The following is a 19,495-nucleotide window of genomic DNA, read 5'->3' as shown; positions in this document are numbered from 1 at the left end:
ATAAAGGTAATTATGTGTTTATGATAACTATATATTCTTCTGTCTACTTAAATAAGTGCAGTCTTTTTAAGATGACTGACTTGTCTTCTTATTTCTATTGTATTTCGTCATTGCTACTGTAAGATCTCTGTAAAACAACAGCAATGCACAGCGCTAATCAAAACGTGCATAACACATTTTTACCTCATAGAAAAAATTTCGAAAACGCAAAAAAGTGAGAAAGATTGCAAATGTAACAAAAACAGTGAGAAAGGATGCATATGTAACAAAAAACAATGAGAAAGGAGGATGCATATGTGACAAAAACAATGAGAAAGGATGCAAGTGTAATAAAAACAATGAGAAAGGATGCATATGTAATAAAAACAATGAGAAAGGATGCATATGTAAGCATGTTTAACCCCACCGCAGTTTTGTGCCTGTCCCAAGGCAGGAATCTCTTGCCTTTGTTAGTCTTGTGTGTTCTTAATTTTGGTTCATTTATATGTTTCGGAGTTAAGTGTGGCGTCCATTTTGCTGAACTAGTATGCACTATTGTTTAGGGGACAGATGAAGCCAGCCTCCGGGTTCGGAATTTTATCGCAGCGTTGAAGACCCATTGGTAGCCTTGGGCTGTTTTCTGCTCTTTGGTCGGGTTGTTGTCTCTTTGACACATTCCCCGTTTCCATTCTTAATTCTATATGTTACAAAAACAGTCAGAAAGGATGCATATCTTGTCAAAACATTTACTAAATTTTATTATCGGTACAAGGACATCCTTCGTAAATATAAATCAACGTGCAGACATCTTATACGGTCAGGTATTTCACATCCAATCTTTTATGGTAATATTCTATACAAAGCACAAAAATGTCGTTATACAACTCAAAAGCTAACCAAACCTTTAAACAGACTTATTCAGAAGGGATATAGTTACGATACTGTTGTCAGATCATTAAAGATGGCATTTTTGGAATTAATATTGATCCACTCGTAGGGTCTTTGCATCGGAAATAAACACATTTATTCTAAAACCAGTTGTTGGCATGATACGGGTTGTGTTCTTCTCGTATATTTTATGATGGTATGATATTAAACCCCTAACGGGAGGAATTGTGCTTGACTTTCATATGATGAAGATATAATCTTTCAATCAGTTTAATTGAGGTCTAGAGCATGTCAGTAACTGCTAGTAGTCCTTTGTTAATTTATGTTGATCATTGTCATTTTGCTTGGTTTCTTCTGTTACCTATTCTAACATCGGACTCGGACTTCTTTTAAACTGAGTGTTACTGTATTGCTGTGTGGTTGTTTATTCTACATTGTATATAGGTATTAGGGGGGTGGGGCTTCATTCAGAGACTTATGTAGAGATTGTCGATTGATATTAAAGAGTATCGATTTTCTAAATTATTGCTTGGGCCGTTTGGAACATGCCATAAGTTATAAGGTCGGTTTGTATTACTTCGTCGTCGACCTTGCAGCAAATTTAAGATGAAGAACATCAACAAAAGTGTTGTTACTATGATATATTGTTTATTTTCTGTTGTTTCAATCTTTATCAAGTACATCCGCACCTTATCGTTTCTTGATCAGTATATATGGGTGTATTCAACCTTTAAACAAATCAATTGATCTAGAAGCGACATGCATCTCGCATTTGCATATTATTTTTTTTTATATAAGAGTATTACAGTTCCTTTTTTAAGGGAATTTGGGGTTTCTTAAGCTAAACACTGATTTTGTCATTAGTTGCTTAGTCATTAATGAAACCTTAAGAGTGCAACACAAATCTTCCAGAAAGTGTTTTTAATGAATATTACAACGAAAGAAACATTTTAAGTGTCTTTACATTAAACATGCAAGAGGGACCAACAAGCCTCCATTCAAGAGTAGCATGTTGATCATTTACTCTTCTTTTATGTGTTGATTAAATATACATTCAAATTGAATGCCAGGATCTACTGAGAACAATGTATTAACACATGCCTGCAAATTTTGTGACATTCAGAACTGATTGATAAGGGAATTATGTAATCTCAATGTAGACAAACAGATTATTGTTCATATAAAATCAAATCAGCCAGTGTTGTAATTGACGTTATCACTGGTTTGCAGCTACCTTATGAATAGCTTATCATAGCTTACAACTAAACATGGTTTGGCAATTTATGCTACGTGTTCTTACGATCGTTTTTGTCACAATAGCTTTCAAAACTTAAAATTCTAATCAGAAAAAACTATGAGAACCAGTAAATCATTTCCACCGCTATATTGAATCAAACAATCGTGTTAATAAATAATATTCAGATGCTTCACATTTTGCTATAGAAAGTTGACACGCATTAGTCAACAATATTACTGTTGTAAAAAAAAAGACCGGAACGCGTAAAAAACAAATCAAACACTCCTTTTACAAAAAAGCAAAAAAAAAAACCAAATGAAGACAAATGTTAACATAGGTAGCTACTAGTCCATACGATTATTTGAAGTATCACTCACCTTTTTAATCTGCCCAAAAAGTAATTCATGTTATGCAAATTAAAATGAAACATTCAACAAAAACAAAACATAGACAAAGGTTGCAAATTATATAAAGATAAGGAGATATGGTATGATTGTTCAAATCGGTATTACTTCAAAGTTCAAATGAGGTGGCTTTAAGGCAACCGTACGGCCTTCAAAAATGAGAAAAACACATACCGTATAATTGGCTATAAAAGGCCCCGACATGAAACATATGAAACAATTCAATTGAGAAAACTAACGGCCTTATTTAAAACAAAACAACTTAAGAAAAACAAATACGACAGACTTGAACCAACTACTGAACTACAGGCTCTTTACTTAGTTCGGAAAGAAATAAAAACTTTATTTATATTCGGCATATTGACAAACATTTGATCATAAGCTCTAAAGAGCTTTTCATAGGAAGATTTTCATTGTATTGGCACTCAACTTTTTAATCCCAGTAACATGATTCTTTTCAGTGATACTCTTTTTGCATATTTGCGCATCCAAAATGAGAGAAAGACAATGGTAATGATATTGAAAGAAGTTATGTACAAAAACATAATCTAAAACTGATGTTTTATCTAGCACTAATGAGCAAGGTCCGAAGACTCTTCCAAGTAACCTTATGTGTCTGATAGTGATTGACACATTAACCTTGTGTGTCTGATAGTGATTGACACATTAACCGTGTGTGTCTGGTAGTGATTGACACATTAACCTTTCTTGTAGTCTGGACGCAAATGTATATATTTCTGAAACAACTTTATGTCGATGCTTTTGTATTTAAAATCAGGTGCAGTGCGTTTTTAGCTACTGGCAATTAAAAAGGTTAGGTTTGCAACAATTCTTTCCAATTAATACTGCGAACATCAAATCGATATCTGATTATTCTCTTTCTTTCATGCCCTGTACATAATGCTCGAGATAAAATCTTATCGTTTTACCTTTTATCAATATTTCTTAATGCATAAAGAAAAAGAATAAATCCGTTTGTTTACATTTATTAGTATACTGCAGAAATGAAAGCCCATTTAAAGGACAGGTCGATTATACATTATTACATTATAAATAATCTGATATGCACAAGGCCTAGATTATTACATTTAAAAGATTTAAATAAGCTTCAGACTTGCTAGGACGTATCTACCTATACAATTCAAAAACTTCAATTGATTTATTGATTTACACAGGTATATACAGTTGAACCGACATTTTTAAATGGTTGCGAAATTGGTAGCATAGATAGGAGGCACTGTGCGTCCTAACTTGTATCAAGTTTTGCTTATACCATAAAACTTTGTTAGAATTTGTGACGATAATACAAGCGTTTAAACCTATGTACACATACGTGTGAAATATAAGAAGTTTAATTTCTTCAGAAATAGATTTAATAGGAACACATTTCATTTAATTTTCAAGTAATTGAAATGAAGACTGGATTAATATGAATGTCAGAACAATGGTTCTTACGATTATAGAATGGAAGTAACCCATTTATTTATTGTGATATGTCTATCTTATATTCAGGTATGTTGTTTTCTTTAACATGGAGATACATTCAAGAGTCTTACAAGCTTCTTATTGGTTCATTTAACAGACGGCAGAATTTTTTATTGTTCTTATGTAAAAAGTAGAATAGTATGATCTGTTCAATTTCCAGGGACTGTAAAACAAGGCGCATATCATTATATAGCTTTTTCATAGTAATTATTCTACAGATATAGTTTGTGCTTATCTATAGTTTCGAGAAATACGGACACTTGTTCATATAAGTAGCGTATTTTATTTATATATGTATGCATTTCGATAACCCCGTCTGAAGTCAGCGTCAAATATGTTTGCCTACCTAGGACGTATATTTGATCTATAGTATATAATATACATCCTTGACAAACCACATACCATTGCTGAAATCGGGAAGACAATTGCTGTTTAGTACATATGCATATTCCCTTTTCATATATATGTTGTTGTTGTTTTTTTGGTGGGGTTTTTTTTGTTCTTTTTATTGTTTGTTTGGTTTTTTTTTTTTTAATTACATGTAGGTGTCTCCAAATTTGTCATTTCTGTATCGTGTTTAACTGATTATAAATTTGAATTTCATATTACTAGTATTTATTGTTTCTCTTTTTTTATGGGCATATATTGAAGCAAAAGAAAGGTAACTAAAAATAAACTCCTTATTTATGATGTTATAAGTAAAGGAAAATACAAGGCAGTGAACCAAAATTTAGTAATGGCAAAAGCTGCTAAATATGATAAACTAACGCTATATTTAGCGCAAAAAAATATGTGAACTTACACATATTTCCATACACGTTATGAATAATCAAATAAATCTGCGCGTCGAACACTAACTTTAGTTTGTTTGTTTGTCATTGGTTCTTAGATCCACTTTTTTTTTTTTTTTTTTAATATATTTTTTTTTATTACTATTATCATTTAATTTATTCGTTTTTGCCTATAATAGGTTGCCTCAATTTAGTATTGACTGTTTTACTTTTGATGGTTTAACAATATTCTATTCTTCTCATAAAAAAGGGGTCACCACCCTATGATCCCTTCAAGTAACAATACTTTATCAAACATGACAATTCTAACCAAACTTTGTATGCATACAAAATGTGTAAATAACTTTTTCTGTCCTCCTGGTTAAGCTTTGTTGTATCATTTGTGTATTGGTTAAATTGTGCATCTTTCGTCACTGCATATTTTGTTGACTGTATAGGTGATTTTTTTCCTCTGTAACGATGTTATGCATTGGCTGTTTGAAAATAAAGTAGCCACTTTTGATTGAACCCTCAAGTCACCAGTCCATAACTGTTTCGGTGATTGGATAGAAGTACCTACAGGTTTTATAGGTTAACAGATCAAGTGAGAACTATGATATTAACGGGGGTGGAATCTTAAAACAGGGATTTTCAGACAACAGAAAATGATATTGCATTTGATCTCTTGTGTTGTGTAGATGGAGAAATCGTCTCTTTTACACTTAAACTAATTTCGCAATTATCGAGTGTTTGGTCATAAGATGAATACATTTTTCATCTTTATAAAACTATATTTACATAGTTTCCGTTACTTATTTGTGCAGTATCTCGGATTCCTTCACGTCTTGTTATCGGACTATTATATTTAAAAGTCTCCTGTAAAAGTTTGGATATTCTGTGATCGTCTGTTGTTTGGTTCTTATATAGTTTACAATTTCATTGGTATTTCAAAAGTAAATGTCGTAATCAAATGGTAATTTCGGGGGGGTGGGGGGTTATCATCCAAATAGATTACTGAAAACGACTAGTATCCTTGGATGAAGGTGGTGGTGTATTTAAACCAGTTCTTAGGTCTCATATTTAAGACACTTACGTGTATGGTTAAGTTTACCATTTATGATTTATTTAAATTCTTAAAAGTCTAAAACTTAGCCTTTACATAATTTCATCAGTAATATTTAATATATATAAAACAATAATATACGATAGTATAAATTTTCGACGTTAGAGATTATATGTTTGGCTAAACCTCTTTTAATTAATTAAAAATACTGCTTTCAGATTTCTTTATATGCGTGAATACAATGTATCTAACAAACCCTACAAATCTTAAAGTTATAATTTTCTATTTGCCAAAATTGCTATAAGCAGGAATTAATTTGTCCTTGTTTAAATAGTTTGACCGTTTACTATGTAAACAATTTGAATACTTTCTTTTTACAACTTGGTCCTTCTTTTATTGTGGAAACAAAATACTAATTTTATATCAAAAGATGAACCATTTAATATACATATAATATAGTTGTAAAAAGTAAAATAACAAAAATACCGAACTCCAAGGAAAATTCAAAACGGAAAGTCCCTCATCAAATGGCAAAATCAAAAGTTCAAACAAAATCAAACGAATCAATCAATCACTCCTTGAAAAAATAATGTAATGGACTGATTATATGAATATCCTTCCTAAAATTTGTAGTTTTAAATATGGTTAAAATCGTAGTAGCTACGTGTACCCAAGCACAGTTGTAAATAAATGTTATAAACGTTCATATATTTAACGACTCCGACATTGACTATATGTTGTATTATATACCTGCTGGTTTTGGAATATAAGGTCAAAATACTAGTATAAAAAGTTTAATATAACTCGCATGTTTGTAAGAACATTGTATTTGAATACTTTACGAACTTTACGAGAGGCTTTTTTGCTAATTCTGGCTTGTTTTCGTACCGAGGACACAATGAGTTTCTTTATAATATTGACCTATAATAGTGATTTATGTAAATATTTGCGTTTCCTTCCATACAACACATAAATCTTTGAAGTACCATATCTTAAAATGTCTTTAGTTACTGCATAATGTTATTTGAATCATACGGGTGTGTTATATTTACCATTGTTATTTTGAACGTTTTGTTATTCAAATTAGCATGAAAGTACGAATAAGCGTGTGGATGATACCACTTCTATAGTGAACTGCAAGACTAAGGGTATTACTAGCCTGGTGGCCCTTATGGTATAATTTTCTCAGTTGTAAGGGCTAATGTACTGGCATTGAAACCATTATTATTATAACCCCTGTAGTTTACCAAATACCACGTACCAATTAGTGTGTTGTTATTAATACTATTTTTATTATTGGCAGATATACAATACACACATGACTATTATGTTATTAATTTAGTATTAAGTTTTTAGTTTGTGCCGCAGTATATATTTTTAAAGGTCACATTAATCAACATTGTTTTGGGTATTAAAATATATAATCACAATATAACTTGTTTGAAAACAAGATTCTCTATATTTTCTTTATTTTTATTATAAATAGAGCTCCCTTCATACAGTTTTTTTTTCCTAATATATTATTTATGTCATTGAAAGTAGTTTTAACATGGTACGTTTCTGATATTTCACTTTATCAAAGAAGTTTAATAACCTTGTAAAGGTAATGTAGATATGCTCTTTTTATTTATCTTCTTGATCAATAGTTAGACTTTACAGAAGGATTTTTCAATTGATTTCATTCGGTCAAAAAACAACACCAAAAACGAAAAAAAGATATCCACTGTGATTTACATTTTACCTTCCCCTGTCTAGATTATATGCTTATTTATAAGTTCAACTGCATAATATACTTAAAATTCTTCAGTTTTAATAAATTTGAAACGAATTTCCAAAAAATAATTTCACATTTTTCCCAAATATGCTTTTTTCTCCTTATTTTCTTTTTTTAAGGTTTGAAATAATTGTGTTCCAGTCAAACGTGAACTGATGTCCTCTATCAATCCATTCATGTTTTATTAAACACAATGACATAGAAGTAGCACTTGATAGTTTAATTGTTATACAATATACCATGCAACAGGTTAAGGATTGTAAATTGTGCGGCGTTTTGCATTTGCGCGAATTTGCGTTTCATTTGCGCAAAACAAAAATCTCATTTACACCAGAAAAACAAAATATTTTCTTTTAACCAACTTATGGATAATCACAAACGAAACATATTTTTTTAATATAGTGTTTTGATGTGATTGCAACTAAAATCCTTTCCGTCTGTCCTGCATCTTTCCTTTGCTTACATTGTGGAGGTGGAGGTGGAAGTTGAAATAGAGCACGATACATTTAAGTTTTTGGAGGCAAAATTACATTAAAACCCAGAATTCTACACGAATTACATTTTTAAAAAAACTAAGGAGACCTGTTTGAGAAAATAGAATACAAGGACGTCTGTTTTTGTTTGTTCTAAATTGATAATTGATCGGGACATTCCGTGTATTATAGTTATTGGTTCTAACAATTAAAAAAGCACAGTCTTATTTACCTCGGTTTTAAGGCGTTCGAAGTCCGTTAACTTTTACAAAGACAATCTTCTCTGAAACTACTAGTACTAGGCCAAATTTAACGAAACTTTGACCCCGTCTGCCAACCAACATGACCTATATGGCTAAAAATAGAATATAATGGTAAAATGCAATTTTTGTCTATTATATTGAAAATCACCATAGAAAGAGAAAAATCTGATAAAGTGCAAAAATGTTCAAACGGGTGAGATCTATCTACTTTCTGTTTATTAACATCAAAACTGTCAGACGACGTCTTGTACGAGTTATTGCCTGAAATGACGAATTTTACCATTTTATTTTCTTTTTTTCCTATTATCGTGAAAATTATAATGGATAGTCTTGAACTTTATATTGCAAAACTGATCAGCAAGACAAGATCTACCAATAAGTTCCTTTAATGACGATTTTGACCCTTTTTCTTTTGAGTTTTTGTCCAATATCTTGAAAACTGTAATAGATAGCTAGAAACTTTTAAAACAAAAAGAATCAGTAAAAGAAGAACTACAATTAAGTCAATTTTGCGAAAATCGTCAATTGGCTCTTTATATGAGTTTTTGCTCTTAAATGACGATTTTCACCATTTTTTTTTGTTGCGTTTTTGCCTATTGTTTGGAAACTAAATTAGATAGACAGAATTGTAGAGAGCAAAATGATCCACAAGGAAAGACATACATGTAGATGAATTTGTCAGTTGTATTCTTATAGTAGTTAACACCATTAAATGACCATTTTACCCTTTTTTGTGTTTTGGGTAAAAAATATAGAAGATAGAGAAAAATCGTAAACAGAAAAAATTATCAGCAATACAAGTTCAACAAAAAGATATTTTAATCATGATTAATATTCCACTTGCTGTCTGTGTTTTTGTCTGATGTTTTTCTTTGTACCGATCTGATGAGTTAAACCTTTTTCAACTGATTTGTATAGTTTGTTCTTATATTGTGCTGTTACACCACTGTCCCAGGTTAGGGGAGGGTTGAGCGCTCAGTGGTTGTCGTTAGTTCATGTCTGTCATATTTGTTTTTCGTAAATTGTTCTGTTATAAATTAGGCCGTTAGTTTTCTCAATTGAATTGTTTCATATTTTTCATGTCGGGGCCTTTTAAAGCCGACTTTACGGGTTTTCTCATTGTTGAAGGCCATACGATTGCCTATAATTGCTTACATCCATTTAATTTTAACTTTGGTGGATAGTTGTCTCATTGGCAATCATACCACATCTCCTTGTTTTTTATAGTCTACAATGTTGGAGAGTGTCCACGGATGAAGATGCACATAGACCTAAGTGAGCGACACGGCCGATTTAGAGCATCTAGTCTTTATCCGCTTCGAAGCCGCCACTCCATGTCATACACCTACGGGTGGTTAAATCCTTTTGATGTGTACTGCTTTTTTATTATTTAGAATTGGGCTTTGAGCAAGCTTTCAGCATGAAAGTATACTATTGATATAACACTGCAATGATTCAGTAACTGCGAGTACTATATAAGATCGGTACTTTGCGTCTTGTATATTTTTGTTTTTTGTTTTGTGCCTAGCTCCGATCTGATGAGTGAAGTCCTTTCAAACTGATTTTTACAGTTTGATCTTATGTTCTGTTTTTACACCACTGATGCAGGTCAGGTCAGGGTAAAGCGTTTACAAACATGTTTAAACCGGCTACATTCATCATTAGCATATCTCAAACCAGGAACCTGTATTCAAGTGGTTGTCGTTTATTGTTGTCTGTCATATTTATTTTCAAATCGTTGTTTTTATATTCATCACGTCATTTGCTTTCTCTTTTGAATTTTATCATATTTTGTCATACCAGGGCCTTGTATAGCTTACTATATGTGTTTTATTTACTTATTTTTGAGGGCCATATTATGGCCTGTAATTGTTCACATCTTTGTCCATTGGTGTTTATGAATAGTTGTATCATTGGCAGTCATACCACATCTCCTTTATATTTTCATATAAGACTACGAGAAAATTTACGGACTGAAGTAAAGTGTACTGAGTGAAATCGTATAATGAAAGAGAGTAGATCTTGCATGGGAGTTACGGCTTCCTGTTCAGACACTTACTCTCCAACTTCCGTCGATTATAATATCATACTTTTCAAATATTATATATAATGTCATATGAGAAAGAGAATCGTGTTTATAACACATATGCCAAGATTAACATACAAAAGGTTGTTTATATTAGTCTTTACGCATTTAAAATCGGTTTTATTTCTTGATTATTGTATATCAATTAAATGTACTAACCGAACAGCCAAATTAAATACAAATAAATCACAATTGTCTTTAATTGCAAAAATCCCATATAAAACGAGAAAAGATATTTATTTTGATCTTCCAGTAAAGTAATAACCTTTAAATGATTACTGTAAGTCACGGTATAGAAATGTTTATCGACTATTTACTATTCATTCACACTGGACTAGAATGCCAACATTATAAACCATGTTTTGTTTTGTTAAGTCAGGCTATCTGTACCATGTTTTGTTTAGTTATGTTATCTGGACCATGTTTTGTTAAGTCAGGCTATCTGTACCATGTTTTGTTTAGTTAGGTTATCTGGACCATGTTTTGTTAAGTCAGGCTATCTGTACCATGTTTTGTTTAGTTAGGTTATCTGTACCATGTTTTGTTAAGTCAGGCTATCTGGACCATGTTTTGTTTAGTTAGGTTATCTGGACCATGTTTTGTTAAGTCCGGCTATCTGGACCATGTTTTGTTAAGTCAGGCTATCTGGACCATGTTTTGTTAAGTCCGGCTATCTGGACCATGTTATGTTATGTCAGGCTATCTGTATCATGTTTTGTTACGTCAGGCTATCTGGACCATGTTTTGTTAAGTCAGGCTATCTGGACCATGTTTTGTTAAGTCAGGCTATTTGGACCATGTTTTGTTAAGTCAGGCTATCTGGACCATGTTTTGTTAAGCCAGGCTATCTGGACCATGTTTTGTTAAGTCAGGCTATCTGGACCATGTTATGTTTTGTTAAGTCCGGCTATCTGGACCCTGTTTGTTAGTTGTAGTTGTCTTGGTTTGTCTATTTTCTCAGATGAGTCGGATGTTGATGGTTAGTGTGATTTGTTGTCCTGGTTTGTCTATTTTCTCAGATGAGTCGGATGTTGATGGTTGGTGTGATTTGTTGTCCTGGTTTGTCTATTTTCTCAGATGAGTCGGATGTTGATGGTTAGTGTGATTAGTTGTCCTGGTTTGTCTATTTTCTCAGATGTTGTCTTTGTTTGTCTATTTTCTCAAATGTTGTCTTGGTTTGTCTATTTTCTCAGATGAGTCGGATGTTGATGGTTAGTGTGATTTGTTGTCCTGATTTGTCTATTTTCTCAGATGAGTCGGATGTTGATGGTTAGTGTGATTAGTTGTCTTGGTTTGTCTTTTTTCTCAGATGAGTCGGATGTTGATGGTTAGTGTGATTTGTTGTCCTGTTTTGTCTATTTTCGCAGATGAGTCGGATGTTGATGGTTAGTGTGATTAGTTGTCCTGGTTTGTCTATTTTCCCAGATGAGTCGGATGTTGATGGTTAGTGTGATTTGTTGTCTTGGTTTGTCTATTTTCTCAGATGAGTCGGATGTTGATGGTTAGTGTGATTTGTTGTCCTGGTTTGTCTATTTTCTCGGATGTTATCTTTGTTTGTCTATTTTCTCAAATGTTGTCTTGGTTTGTCTATTTTCTCAGATGAGTCGGATGTTGATGGTTAGTGTGATTTGTTGTCTTGGTTTGTCTATTTTCTCAGATGAGTCGGATGTTGATGGTTAGTGTGATTTGTTGTCCTGGTTTGTCTATTTTCTCAGATGAGTCGAATGTTGATGGTTAGTGTGATTTGTTGTCCTGGTTTGTCTATTTTCTCAGATGAGTCGGATGTTGATGGTTAGTGTGATTTGTTGTCTTGGTTTGTCTATTTTCTCAGATGAGTCGGGTGTTGATGGTTAGTGTGATTTGTTGTCCTGGTTTGTCTATTTTCTCAGATGAGTCGGATGTTGATGGTTGGTGTGATTTGTTGTCCTGGTTTGTCTATTTTCCCAGATGAGTCGGATGTTGATGGTTGGTGTGATTAGTTGTCCTGGTTTGTCTATTTTCCCAGATGAGTCGGATGTTGATGGTTAGTGTGATTTGTTGTCTTGGTTTGTCTATTTTCTCAGATGAGTCGGAAGTTGATGGTTGGTGTGATTTGTTGTACTGTTCAATATTTGTCTTATTACTGTTAACCTTTTAAGATATAAAGTATTATTAGATTTTTTTTTCTCATAGTAAAATGCTTATTATAAATCGTATAAATTTTCCCGTGAAAAGGTTTTTTTATAAAGTTTATAGATATACTGTAGAACCTCACGTATTATAATTACATTCAATCTTAGACGGTTTTCTGATAAAATTGGCAAAATAAAACAGTGAGGACATAAACATTTGTAGATTCCATTATAATAAGTTTTTTGTTGTTTTGTTTACGTAGGATGAAATCCGAAGTAATACTATGGGCCCATTTCTATGACTGTTTTGATTGGCCAATCGATTTTCTTAGTTTAGATTATTTTTGTATGGCTATTATTGCCTTTACAATATGCACATGTATGTTTTGGTGAATTCCTTGTATTCCTTTGTGGGATTGAATTGTGGTATTGATGTTGAAAACTATTATGTTAATGATTGTGATATATTGAATATAAAAGTATCGATTTTTTTTGCGGTTGGCCTGAATTTTTTAATGGCTCAGATCCAAAAAGAATCACAAATATACCAAATCGTAAGTTTGTATATTAAAAGTTTGTTTTATATCCACAAATAAGTATATTGATACAAAAATATCTGAAAATATTAAAATTAAGATAAGGTGATGAGGTTTGATTGCTTATACGACAATTATTCCTTATATAACAAAGAACGAAAGTGTAAACAACTACAGATCACAATACAGCCGTCAATGATGAGCAACACCCATACTGTATGGTAAACAACTACAGATCACAATACAGCCTTCAATGATGAGCAACACCCATACTGTATAGTAAACAACTACAGATCACATTACAGCCTTCAATGATAAGCAACACCCATACTGTATAGTAAACAACTACAGATCACAATACAGCCGTCAATGATGAGCAACACCCATACTGTATGGTAAACAACTACAGATCACAATACAGCCTTAAATGATGAGCAACACCCATACTGTATAGTAAACAACTACAGATCACATTACAGCCTTCAATGATAAGCAACACCCATACTGTATAGTAAACAACTACAGATCACAATACAGCCGTCAATGATAAGCAACACCCATACTGTATAGTAAACAACTACAGATCACAATACAGCCGTCAATGATGAGCAACACCCATACTGTATAGTAAACAACTACAGATCACAATACAGTCTTCAATGATGAGCAACACCCATACTGTATAGTAAACAACTACAGATCACAATGCAGCCTTCAATAATGAGCAACACCCATACTGTATAGTAAACAACTACAGATCACATTACAGCCGTCAATGATGAGCAACACCCATACTGTATAGTAAACAACTACAGATCACAATACAGCCTTCAATGATGAGCAACACCCATACTGTATAGTAAACAACCACAGATCACATTACAGCCTTCAATGATGAGCAACACCCATACTGTATAGTAAACAACTACAGATCACAATACAGCCTTCAATGATAAGCAACACCCATACTGTATAGTAAGCTTTAATGGGTCCATTAATAGCAAAAAGGGAAACAATTCAAAAAGGAACAACTCACGCCCTGACTTTAGTGCATATCTATTTAAATTATTTTAAATGTTCGTTGTTAACAACAGCACCAAGTGTTTCCATACACTTTTCTACTTGATTTATATACCACACAGCTTTTCGAAAGTAACATCTACCAATAATGCATATTGAATTAGTACCTGAATTATAATATCATGAAACAAACGAATATTCCTGTTGTAACTATGGATTTGCTCAATAGTCGTAAAGTCGATAAAATCTACAGTAATGTATTTTTTCTGAATTAAAATGTCTGCTTTTGCTAGAGTTTTCTTCATTGATTTTGGTTTCATATAATTTTACCAATACGTTTCTCAGTTAACAAGAGACTTAAGTATATTTCAACTGTCTTTTTTTTTTCATTTGAAGTTGTTCAATGTTGAATCAATCCAATTTCCAGTCTTTTCAAATGTAGCATTATAATGGGGTACTACGAATATGTTTTTTAAACCCATCAATTTAAACAAGTTAATTGACACATGAGTTATTTTAATATTAAAAATAAAGTATAATACATGAACCATCCCCGTTTTCTGTATTGTTATAACTATGATTATGATTATTATTTTCTTATGATTATTATTATTTGCATATATGTCTCTCTGTTTAGTTATGCCAGAAACATATACTTCATGTATTATATGTAACTTGTTATGATAATCAGATTATCGGTGACTTTATTGTTGAGGGTCGTTAGGTGACATACAATAATAGTTTTTCTCATCTATGTTCTTTGGTCTCTTTAAAGAATTGGTGTTTCATTGGCAATCATGCCATAACTCCTTTTTTTTTAAGTTGTTGAAATCTGTGTAGATCTTGAACAAACGTTTAGTATTGTTCTTTGCAGTGGTGTATAAACTAGAGTTTCAAAGAATAGCTAAAAGAACATTGATGAGCGTTGGTAAAAGCAGAAGTACAATTTTGCCATTTTTCATATACTGGTACATTCGTAGTAGAATATAATAAAATAACTGATGTTAATTTAAACATTGAACTGTATGTTATTGCCTGTAAAAGTAACGTCACGTGCACATAGGTTATTGTCACTCACAGTTTTCACAAATTATGATCGATTATAAATGTCTTCATATTTATGTCTGCAAATTGTCTGCTTATAAGGAATGTTAGGGGTTAATTAATAAAAAAGGATTTCCAAAGCTGTAACTCATGGAGAGGTTTTTTTCGAGGATTAACTTTCAAAAGCTTTGCTAATGGATCAAACAAAGGAAGCATCTACTCATGTGAAAACAGCAGCATGGCGTCAAACGTGTGCGTCAAATTTCCGTCAAAGTAGCAACCAAATGCGCTCCTCCCTAAAGCAACCGTGCATATTGGAGACGCGAGTACTTCATTGCTACAGTATCATCAGTTAGTGTCACTGAATTAGAATATCTTTTGACCATTTCAAATCTATGATTGTTGAGTGTCATACGGTGAAAGCCCCTAGCAATGTGATCATTTAAAAGAATTTTAAAGCAGGAGAAAACTAACTTGTTCTTGATAGTGAAATGATTAGTTTCTGCTTCCCTGTGTAGCATTGTCTTAAAGTTAAGACGTAGCTGATTCTCGTCGTTTAACAGTGAGGTAGAATCCACTTCAAGTTTAAGGCAGAGTTGATTTTAGTCCTTAAGCGAATTTAAATTTTGAAATTGAGTGTTTCACGCTTCGATTTTTACATTGTAACTGGCATATTAACATCGCCAGTAAAATATCACATGAAAAACGTGAAAAATAAAACTGCTAGTTGCATAATTTCAAAGTCGACATATTTAACTGTAAAGTATCATTACATTTGGTAATGATGGACATTGAGTTGATAGGGGGCAATGAAAATTATTGCATGATTCAGGACAATACATAAAATATAAAGGCAATTTTGCAGTACTGACAGTACTGTAGTTGGTATCTAAAAGTTGATTTCGCATTGTTTTCTGTGATACAGATCAAAAAGACCTTAAATATATTTAGCTGAAAAATGAAGAACGTTGAACAAATACTCTCCCAACATCATATGTACAACTCTCCCTACATTACATTCACAGTTCTCTCTACATCACATTCACAGCTCTCCCTACAACGCATTTACAGCTCTCCTTACATTACATTCACAGCTCTCCCTATATCACATTCACAGCTCTCCCTATATCACATTTACAGCTCTCCCTACATCATATTATTATAGCTCTCTCTACATTACATTCACAGCTCTCCCTACATAACATTCACAGCTCTCCCTACATTACATTCACAGCTCTCCCTATATCACATTCACAGCTCTCCCTATCACATTTACAGCTCTCCCTACATCACATTTATAGATCTCTCTACATTAAATTCACATCTCTCCCTATATCAAATTTACAGCTCTCCCTACATTGCATTTACAGCTCTCCCTAGATCACATTTACAGCTCTCCCTACATCGCATTTTCATCTCTCCCTATATCACATTTACAGCTCTCTCTACATCATATTTACAGCTCCCTCTAGATCACATTTACAGCTCTCCCTATATCATATTTACAGCTCTCTCTCTACATTACATTCACAGCTCTCCCTACATAACATTTACAGCTCTCCCTATATCACACTTACAGCTCTCCCTACATCATATTTACAGCTCTCCCTATATCACATTTACAGCTCTCCCTACATCATATTTTCAGCTCTCCCTATATCACATTTACAGCTCTCCCTATATCACATTTTCAGCTCTCCATACATCCTTTTTTCAGCTCTCCCTACATCACATTCACAACTCTCTCTAGATTACATTTACAGCTCTCCCTATATCACATTTACAGCTCTCCCTATATCATATTTACAGCTCTCTCTCTAAATTACATTCACAGCTCTCACTACATTACATTTACAGCTCTCCCTATATCACATTTACAGCTCTCCCTATATCACATTTACAGTTCTCCCTACATCATATTTTCAGCTCTTCTTATATCCCATTTACAGCTCTCCCTACATTGTATTTACAGCTCTCCCTATATCACATTTACAGAGGTATTTTTGCTAGATTCGAAAGATTCTTTTTTGCTATTAATATTTGTAATGTGATCTGATCCATTTTAGAAGAAAAAAATTGAGTTGATTTCCTTATATCTAGTTATGCTTTTTTAATTGTTTTGGTTTTTTTTTCTTTTTTGTTGCTTTTAATGTTATTTAGATGGGTTATAAATAGAAGTCAAAATGTAAGGATTTTGCTGTAACATTGGCAATCTTTTTATGTGTATTTTATTTATACTCATTATACACATTGTAACACATGTTTGATTTCTGAATACAATATTTTAATATTGGTTCGAACTGTTGTAATGGCTGAAATAATTGTTGAGTTATTTATTGAGTGAGCCCCGAGCTCATCTTGGTTTAAATTATTTAATTTAATTGCATGATTTTATCTTTGGTCAATATTTATATCGGAAATACTGTGATTAATCTAGCTTTTTAATTTTTCTATTATGAATTAATCCAAGGAGACCCACGGACATCCTTTTTAGTTGTTTTGATAATCCACAACCTTTATTATTTTAAGGCTTAACCGATATCATTGTAGAATCTTCTTACCTTTTTTTATATTAAACAATTTTGCGACGAGAAACCGGGACCGCGCAACACCCTCTGGATCTGCCACTCAAACCCTTATTTTATTGACAAGATAAAAGTAACAATGAATAAGAACAAAAGTGTAAATAAAAGTAAATATAAATGAATAAAAAATCATGGACCATCAGACTGCTTATGACGTCTTTACTTGATCCGTTAAGTTATGTTGATTACATTTTAGTCCGGGAAAGCATGCATGGTCTTTTTATTGATATCATCTTTAAACTAGCTTTAAATAACTGCGAATAGCCTTAGTCGAAGTCTTTGTGTAATTGGTCATTCAGTTACTGGTTGATGATTTAATCCCTCTATCCTTTTTGAATTGATTTTATAGTTTGTGTTTATGTTATGCTGTTACAGTAAAACACACTCATCAAAAGTTGTGTATAGGGTGGAGCGTCCTAGGCGTGGAGAATATATAGTCCAGTGTTTGTTTGTGGTGTCTTGTCTGTTATATTTGTTTTTCGGTAATTGTTTTAGATTAACTTAGACCGTTTGTTTTCTCTTTTGAATTTACAATTATTTCACATTATTCATGCTTAGTCTGGTTTGGTGTTAGAATAACCTACATACAAACAGGTCGCATCGTGGAGAAAGATGGTCCATATTAAAAACAAAATAGTGAAACTTCGATCTTTTATTGGATTTTTTTTTCACAAAGCCTAGTTATATTATGCAGAAATGTTTTACAAAAAAGTTATAATTTTGCATAATATATTTTTTATGAAATTTAAAAGAAATCTATATACCCGGTATATGTCATTATTGAAATGACATTTTTGTTCGGCTTATTCGTGAAACTTTAAAGTATATTTCTCATTTATGATGTGACACTATCCAATATCCAATATTTTGCACTTTAGATTACTCAAAATTTAAGCGTTTTAAAAGTGTATTTAACCCTATCGGACTGATTATCGCGCAATTTTACACAATTTAAGACAATAACATAAAACAGTGACACTATGCATGGAATAGAATATAACTATATATGTGCTGTTTTACACTTAAATTGTTTTTTGTTTATTTCAGGAAATAAGTTGTAATTGTGGAGGTAAAAGTGATGGTTCTCAGTCGGAATCATGTTGGTACACCTTCTGGTATATATGGTAAGTAACTATCATATAATCATGTTGGTTCACCTTCTGGTATATATGGTAAGTAACTATCATATAATCATGTTGGTTCACCTTCTGGTATATATGGTAAGTAACTATCACATAATCATGTTGGTTCACCTTCTGGTATATATGGTAAGTAACTATCATATAATCATGTTGGTTCACCTTCTGGTATATATGGTAAGTAACTATCATATAATCATGTTGGTACACCTTCTGGTATATATGGTAAGTAACTATCATATAATCATGTTGGTACACCTTCTGGTATATATGGTAAGTAACTATCATATAATCATGTTGGTTCACCTTCTGGTATATATGGTAAGTAACTATCACATAATCATGTTGGTTCACCTTCTGGTATATATGGTAAGTAACTATCATATAATCATGTTGGTACACCTTCTGGTATATATGGTAAGTAACTATCATATAATCATGTTGGTACACCTTCTGGTATATATGGTAAGTAACTATCACATAATCATGTTGGTTCACCTTCTGGTATATATGGTAAGTAACTATCATATAATCATGTTGGTACACCTTCTGGTATATATGGTAAGTAACTATCATATAATCATGTTGGTACACCTTCTGGTATATATGGTAAGTAACTATCATATAATCATGTTGGT

At 32.4% G+C, this 19,495-nt stretch overlaps 1 protein-coding gene across 1 annotated transcript in view; it reads left to right on the top strand.

The window, feature by feature from the left end:
- The first annotated feature begins 3,704 nt into the window (after window positions 1-3,704).
- LOC127730573 (activating signal cointegrator 1 complex subunit 2 homolog) overlaps window positions 3,705-19,495 on the top strand; it is a 28,700-nt gene continuing 12,909 nt past the window's right edge. The window contains exons 1-2 of the mRNA XM_052239023.1: window positions 3,705-4,020; window positions 18,766-18,842. Coding sequence (XP_052094983.1) covers window positions 3,973-4,020; window positions 18,766-18,842 — 125 coding nt within the window. The 5' untranslated portion in view covers window positions 3,705-3,972. The remainder of the gene's footprint in view (window positions 4,021-18,765; window positions 18,843-19,495) is intronic.

This window comes from Mytilus californianus, unplaced genomic scaffold, assembly GCF_021869535.1.
Source record: "Mytilus californianus isolate M0D057914Y unplaced genomic scaffold, xbMytCali1.0.p SCAF_2, whole genome shotgun sequence".
In the NCBI taxonomy this organism is placed as follows: Eukaryota; Metazoa; Mollusca; class Bivalvia; order Mytilida; family Mytilidae; genus Mytilus; species Mytilus californianus.
This window is presented reverse-complemented; position numbering and strand designations above follow the sequence as displayed.